Below are 7,902 nucleotides of genomic sequence, written 5' to 3' on the forward strand. Positions count from 1 at the left end.
CCCCCCCCCCCCGACCCTTATCTCCAATGAACCAGTCAAAAACCAGAAGTGGAGCTGTGACTCAAAGTGGTAGAGTGTTAGCCTTGAGCAAAAGAGCTCAATGGCAGGGCCCAGACCCTGAGTTCAAACCCTACCACCACCACCAAAAAAAAAGGGGGGGGGAGGGACCAACTCTTCAGTGTATGCAGAGCAACAGTAGTTTCTATTTACAAGAGACCACTAATGCATTTAGCTGGAGAAATCCTCTGAAAAAGGAAAGGTAGCCAAGTATAATAGTGCACACTTGTAATCCCAGCACGCCGTAAGGTGAAGCAGGATGATCTCAAGTTTGAGGTCAGCCTGGACTATGTTGTATCTCACACCTGTAATCCTAGCTACTCAGGAGGCCAAGATCTGAGGATCATAGTTCAAAGCTAGCATGGGCAAGAAAGTCCTCGAGAATCTTTATCTCCAAGTTAAAAGAAAAAAAAAGGGGGGGGAGCTGGGAAGGTGGCTCAGTGGTAGAGCGCTTGCCTTGCATGCTTGAGGCCCTGGGTTCGATTCCTCAGCACCACATAAGCAGAAAAAAAAACAACCCAGAAGTGGCGCTGTGGCTCAAGTGGTAGAGTGCTAGCCTTGAGCTGAACAGCTGAGGGACAGTGCCCAGGCCCAGAGTTCAGACCCCATGACTGGACCCCCCCCCAAAAAAAAAAAAAGCCAGAAGAGGAGCTATGTTCTGGCACTGGAGATTCACATTGTAATCCTAGTTACTCAGGAGGCTGGGATGTGAGAATGGAAGTTCAAAACCAGCTTGGCCAGAAAGGTAGACTCCTATCTCTAGATAATCACCAGAAAACCAGAAGTGGAGCTGTATGTAGCTGTATGTAGCTCAAAGATCTGGCCTTGAGCAGAAGAGTACAAAGGTCAGCACCTAGGCTCTGAGTTCAAGCCCTAAGACTAACATATATACATAAAGAGATCGGAGGTCCTCAAGACCGTCTAACTCTAGGCCTGACCATACCTTTTGTGGGGGGCTCTCCTTTGACTTTCTCCTGAGTGGAAGCCAGAACTTTGTCTACGCCTATGGAGAGTCATCCTAAGGTATTCTAGTGCTATCCCAAATACTCTGCACCAGGGACCCAGACTGACTACCAGTCACTATAAGAGTGTCTCCAGGAACACTTATGAACCATTTCCTTGGGCTCTATCCTCCCTACTCTCTTCTGATCACATCCAGTGGTAGAACCCCCTGGAATTCCCCAAAGGCACCTGACAGGAAGTCCAACAAGCTATAATATAGGCAGGCCAGAAAATGCAAAACAAAAATCCAGGCTTAGCTGGGTGCTGGTAGCTCCCGCCTGTCATCCTAGCTACTCAGGAGGCTGAGATCTGAGGATCACAGTTCAAAGCCATCCTGGGCAGGAAAGGCCATGAGATTCTGATCTCCAATGAACCACCAGAAACCCAGAAGTGGTGCCATGGCTCAAGCGGTAGAGTGCTCGCCTTGAGCTGAAGAGCTGAGGGACAGCGCCCAGGCCCAGAGTTCCAGCCCCATGAGCAACAAAAATAAAAATAAAAACAAAAAGTAAATAATAGTCCAGGCTTCAGGAGGGAGCATACTCCTGAAATGGGAACCTAGCAGAGATAAAAAAGGAACTAAAGGGGGTGATTCCTTCCAGGCTAGGCCCAATCCTGGGTCTCCGATCAAAGACTTCAATGGACAAGACTCAGATTGAAGTTCTTATAAGTAATACAAACTCTTTAAGACTTTTTAATTGGACATTAACACAAGGCATGGACAATTAATATAAAGAAGCATTAACTACAGAACCAAGTAGGTCTGCTGGTGAGGCCACACAGAAGATGCTCAAATAGACCAAAAGCGAAGGCCAGATGCTATCAGCCTAGCTTCTCAGGAGGCTGAGAACTAAAGATCGGAGTTCTAGGTCACTCAGAGTCGGAAAGTCTGTGACAGTATTATCTCCAATGAACCACCAAAAAGCTGTGGCTCAAGAGACAGAGTACCAGCCTTGAGCAATAAAAGCTAAAGGACAGCACTCAGGCCCTGAGATCAAACCATGGTACCACACGCATGCATGCACACGCACACGCACATACACACGCGCGCGCGCACACACACACAGCAAGCCCAGCCCGGTGCTGGTACCTCACTCCTGTCATCCTAGCTACTAGCTACTCAGGAGGCTGAGATCTGAGGATTGCAGTTCAAAGCCAGCCTGGGCAAGAAAATCCATGAGACTTTTATCTCCAATAAGCCACCAGAAAACCAGAAGTGGAGCTGTGGCTTAAAGTGGTAGAGTACTAGCCTTGAGCAAAGAGCTCAGGGACAGCGCCCAGGCCCTGAGTTCAAGACTCATGACCAACTAAAAAGAAAAAAAAAAAATCAAAACAAAGAAAGCCCTATTTTACTCCTTAGACCCTCTGGAGGTGGCTCCAGGGACTAGCCAGCCTTGAATAGCATGTAGAACACAGGGAGTGTGATCAAAAACGTCACACAAGTGAGTGCTGTACTGTACAAGGTGTTCCTGTTAACCTGGGCCTCTAGTTTCTGCTCCATGTCAGATAGGGCCAGAATCATGCTCCCCTGCTCTAGCAAAGGGCTGGCCAGAGCTCCATCTACTGGCTCCACCAGGCCTGGGTGTGTGGCAGCTGTTACAAGTTGAACCACTCTAGCCATTTGGCTACAAGTCTTTTCCAGGCCATCAAGCTGTTCTCGTAAAGCCTCAAGACAGGACTGGACCTGCCGGGAGTGACTGAGCTGTTCTTTCACAGCGGCTGAAAAGACATCGGTTTCTCTGTCTTTAGTGGGGGGACTGCCCGCTGGCGACCCAGAACCCTGGCCCTTCCCAGCATGCACCAGGCCCCTCAGGTCCACCATGAGGTCCTGGAGATCCTTTTGCTGGAGAGAGTAGCTAGATGCCTGCTCTCGGATGGCCTCCTGGAGGTTCACAGGTCCTTTCTGGGCCTCTAGGAGTAAGGCTTTCAGTTCCTGTAGCCGGACACGGTTCACATAGGTAGAACCAGCCACGCCAATGAGGGCTCCCAGGACTGACCCAATAAGGGACCAGTTCTTGGTCCTCTCTGCCCTCGTGCGTTCCTTCTCGTGACTCTCCCGCACAGCGGCTGAGAAGAGAGAGAACTTCTCCCGCTCAGAGTCCTCGGCACGCAGGTAGGCTGTACGCAGCCTCTTCTCATCCTGTAGAAGCAAAGCATCATCACAGAAGAGCAAAGGAGCTGGGTACTTGTGGCTCACACCTGTCATCCTAGCTACTCGGGAGGCTGAGATCTGAGGATCATGGTTCAAAGCCAACGTAGGCAGGAAAAGTCTGTGATACTCATATTTCTTATGAACTACCCAAAAAGCCAGAGCTGTGGCTCAAATGGTAGAGTACTAGCTTTGAGCAAATGAAGTTTACGGCTCTGAGTTCAAGGCCCAAGACAGGCAGGCAGGCAGGAAGGAGCAAGCTAGGCACTGATGGCTCATGCCCGCAACCCTAGATACTCAGAAGGCTGAGATCTGAAGACTGTGGTTCAAAGCCAGCCCAGGCAGAAAAGTCAATGAACCACCAGAAAATTCAAGTGGCTCTGTGGCTCAAAGCACTAGCCTTGGGCACAAAAGTTCAGCAAGAGCACCCAGGCCCTGAGTTCAAGGCCCGTGACTGGCAAAAAAAAAAAAGGCAGGAACAAAAGAAGGAAGGGCCTAGATACTTAGGAGATTTAGTTCTAGGATCATGGTTCAAAGCCAGCTCCAGCAGGAAAGTCTGTTGAGACTCTTCTCTCCAATTAACCACCAAAAAAAAAAAAGCCAGAAGTGGGGCTGGGATGTGGCTTCGTGGTAGAGCGCTTGCCTAGCATGCATGAAGACCTGGGTTCCATTCCTCAGTACCACATACACAGAAAAAAGGCAGAAGTGGCGCTGTGGCTCAAGTGGTAGAGGGCTAGCCTTGAGCAGAAGCAGCTCAGGGACAGTGTCAGGGTCCTGAGTTCAAGCCGCAGGACTGGCCAAAAAACAAAAGCAAAAATAAACAAGCAAATGAAAAAGCCAGAAGTGGAGTAGTGACTCATGTGGTAGAAGGCTAGTAAAAAAAAAAAAAACTCAGGGACAGTGCCTAGGCCCTGAGTTCAAGCCTCACCATCCACATACAAAAAGATGGGGGCCGGGGAGGGGGGGGAGGGAGGGAAGAAGGGAAGAAAGGAGAAGGAAGGAAGGAAAAGAAAGAACCTAGCACTCCCTCCATGGAGGACTGCGTTGGCCTGTGCACTCCAGCCTTCAGGAAAAAGTAGGTGGACAGACTTGTGAAGAGTGGAGCCCTGGCTTTGCCTTCCAGGCTACCTGGTCTCCAGACCTCTTGTCCCACGAGGCAGTCAGGGTTTCCAGCCAGCCCTCCTCCAGTATGCCAGGGCGAGGAAGACCTACCTGTAGCATCCTGTGTTCCAGGGTGGCTAGCTCCAGGTACTGGCTGTCCTCTCTGGAGACGCGGTCCAAGCGGGCCCTCACCTCTTTCAGCTTGGCCTGCTGAGCCTCTAAAGCCTCTCGAGCCTCCCGGACAAGGCCTCGAGCCACCATGAACACCTTTTCTGCCTGGAGAGAGGAGAGCAGACACCATCAGCTCCTTTTCTCCGCACCTACAGAGGCTCTGCTTCATGGCTAACAAGAGGGTGCTGGAACTGGGTAGCTGGTGGCTCACGCCTGTCATCTTAGCTACTCAGGAGGCTGAGATCTGAGGATCGGGGGTTCAAAGCCAGCCTGGGGGAAGCAAAGTGCAATGAGACTGAACTCCAGTGAACCACAAAAAGCCAGAAGTGGTGCTCTGGTGCAAGTGGGTAGAGCACTAGCCTTGAGCACAAAAGCTGAGGGACAGCACCCAGGCCCAGCCACCTCCCCCAGCAAAAACAAAAGACGGGCCCCATTGGGGTGTTAGCTGCAAAGGTAGAACCAGTCCTTGGGTAGTTAATCCGGGTTTACTCAGTGGTGGTTAAAATGCAGCCCCAGGCCACACCCTGTCTGAAGCCGTGGAATTTATCCACTCAGGCGGAAATAACACGCCCCTGAGAAACTTGCACACAGCCTAACAATGAGCATAATCTGTATTCACTATTCCCAAGCCACAGCAAGGCCTGGTGATACCACCAGCAACACCACGGCTAACTAAGGCCGTGGCTCACGCCTGTCACCCTAGCCACTCGGGAGGCTGAGATCTGAGGACTGAAGTTCAAGGCCAGGAAGAAAGCAAAAGAGAAAGAAACAAAGGAGGGGAGGGGAGGGAGGGTGAGCTGGGGAAGGAGGGGAGGGGAAGGAGAAGAGAAAGAAGCAAATCTGAACGTGGCTTCCCACGCTGGTGACGTGTTTCCTGGGAGCCAGCAGGCCACATTTCCCAAGTCAAGAGAGCCGGACAAACCATCTTAGTTCTGATTCTCACCTCAGTCACGTTTCCCTGGGCGTCTCGAACCTCATTGAGTCCAACAAACTCTTCGTATCTGTCCCACCACGTCTTGGCAGTGGCGGCTGCTTTTTGCTGAATGCTGTGCCCCAGGGCCTTGCCTAGTGCTGGCAGGCGATGAGACAGCCGGAGGGCTACCTCTTCAGATCGCTTCTCTCCCGGCTGGCTGGAGCTGGAGCTGCACAGACTCCTGATCGGAAACAGATCCCTTCCAAGGAGGCATCTCCGTGCCAGTGTGTGGGGCGAACCTCCCATCTGCTGCATGGCAAACACAGGGCTGCACCCCATCATCAGATCTGTGAGGCTGGGGAGAGAGGGGAGGAATGTCAGAGGGGCCACTCGGCTAAAGTCAGACAACAGCTTCTGGGGCAAGATGTAGTCCCCTGGACAAAACAGATTGGGACATTGAACCCGTTTCTGTCATGATACCACATAAACCAAACCCTCCTTCCTATCCCTCCCTGTACCTCTCAGGTCTCTCTGATAACCTGACTGAGAATCGAATGCCCAGTCTTTTGATAATGCTTAAGAAAGTTCTCAAACTTCAGTTGTGTCCATGTGAACCAAGTCCCACAGATACCTAAAGGCTCTCTGTGCATTGGTGGGACTGAGGGTGATACAGGGCAGTTTAAGAAGCACAGTCACATTGATTGATTGTTTTACCAGTCCCAGGGCTTGAACTCTGGTCTTAAGCTCTGTCCCTGAGCCTCTGTGCTCAAGGCTAGCACTCTACCACTTGAGCCAGGGTGCCACTTCCAGCTTTTTCTGAGTAGTTTATTGAAGATAAGAGTCTGATGGACTTTCATGCCAGGGCTGGCTTTGAACTGTGATCCTCAGATCTCAGCTTCCTGAGTAGCTAGGACTATAGGTGTGAGCTACTGGTGCATGGCTCTTTTGTGGTGTGTGTGTGTGATAGGGCCTGAACTCAGGGCCTGGGCATTGCCCCTCAGCTCTTCAGCTCAAGGCTAGTACTCTACCACTTGAACCACAGCACCACTTCTGGTTTTTTCTGCTTATATAGTACTGAGGAATGGAACCCAGGGCTTCATGCATGCTAGGCAAACACTCTACCACTAAGCCACATTCCCAGCTCTCAGGTCATTTCTCTAAAAGATTCTCACATGCAACTTCCTAGACTCCCTGATGAGAACAGAGATCGTTGATGTCACAAGACAGAAAAGTTCTCTTTGGAGAAGGTAATTCCAGGGCAAGGGAAAACAGTTGTCTTGCACAGAGAATAGTTTTTCTAATGTTCATGTCAGCCCTTCAACCTGCCTTTCCGGCCTACTAAGTCCCAGTCTTAGATTTCTCACCTTCTGGAGATTTCTCCTACCTCCCCTGCCTCATGCCTGCACAGCAGGTCAGGCTTCTTTGTTCCTTCCCTTTGGGCCCTACCAATGCCCACTTCTCTGATCTGAATGGGGTACCAGAAGTATCTAGAGTCAGGCTTTGCCACAGCTCAAGAACAGAATGACTCTGAAGACCCTGGAGACAAGGTTATCCAAAGAGCCAGGAAAATCTGGTGCCTTCTTCATAGATCCCAAAGCTCTTAAGTGACAGAGCGACACCTGGTGGCGGACTCAGTAAGCCACAGGGAGTAAAGCAAGAGAAAGATGGGGACAAGACAGTGCCAGGTGCTGAGGAACAAAGTGCTTCCTGAGGAAGCTGAGATAGCCAACACAGCCCAGGCCACAGTATCCCAGCCTCTGCCTTCTCATTGGTGAAGAACTCAGAACCCTCTGAAAAACAAAGCAGAGGGGGCAGACATGTGCCTTCTGCCTAAAGGGGGTCCAGGCAGCCAGGTACCTGTTGCTCACACCTGTAATCCTAGCTACTCAGGAGGCTGAGATGTGAAGATCTCAGTCCAGTCATCCTGGGCAGGCACATCTGAGACTCTTGCTGGGCCCTGGTGGCTCACGCCCGTAATCCAGAAGGTGAGATCTAGAGGATGGAGGTTCAAAGCCAGCAGCGGCTTCAATTCAGGGTCTGGGAGGCTAGTCCCTGAGCTTTTGCACTCAAGTCCAGCGCTCTACCATTTTGAGCCACAGAGCCACTTCTGGTTTTCTGGTGGCTCATTGGAGACAAAGAGTTTTCTGCCCAGCCTGGCTTTTGTTAGTATTATACCCACCCTCTGGTCCTTAGCTCCACCCAGATCTGAACTCCTCCCTGCCTTAGAGTTCCTCCATAAAGCTGGCTACTCTCTCTCTCTCTGATTCTAACAGCTTTGAACCACAATCCTTATATCTCAGCCTCCTGAGTATCTAGGATGACCAGTGTGAGCCATTGGTGCCAAGCTCCATGATATTCTTTTTTTTTTTTTGTCGGTGGTGGGGGCTGAACTATGGGCTTGGGTGCCATCCCTGAGCTCTTCAGCTCAAGGTTGGTGCTCTACCACTTGAGACACAGTGCCGCTTCCGGCTTTTTTTTTTCTGCTTATGTGGTGCTGAGGAATCGAACCCAG

At 50.9% G+C, this 7,902-nt stretch overlaps 1 protein-coding gene across 1 annotated transcript; it reads right to left on the reverse strand.

Moving 5' to 3' along the window:
- Nucleotides 1-2,330: 2,330 nt before the first annotated feature.
- Nucleotides 2,331-5,742, reverse strand: Ccdc51 (coiled-coil domain containing 51). The gene is made up of 3 exons (XM_013028087.1): nucleotides 5,421-5,742; nucleotides 4,418-4,582; nucleotides 2,331-3,196 (listed from the first exon to the last, which is right to left on the reverse strand). Exons 1-3 carry the CDS (start codon nucleotides 5,730-5,732, stop codon nucleotides 2,441-2,443), a joined length of 1,233 nt encoding a protein of 410 aa, XP_012883541.1. The 5' UTR covers nucleotides 5,733-5,742; the 3' UTR covers nucleotides 2,331-2,440.
- Nucleotides 5,743-7,902: the final 2,160 nt, after the last annotated feature.

Source organism: Dipodomys ordii, unplaced genomic scaffold (assembly GCF_000151885.1).
Source record: "Dipodomys ordii isolate 6190 unplaced genomic scaffold, Dord_2.0 Scaffold107, whole genome shotgun sequence".
NCBI lineage: Eukaryota > Metazoa > Chordata > Mammalia > Rodentia > Heteromyidae > Dipodomys > Dipodomys ordii.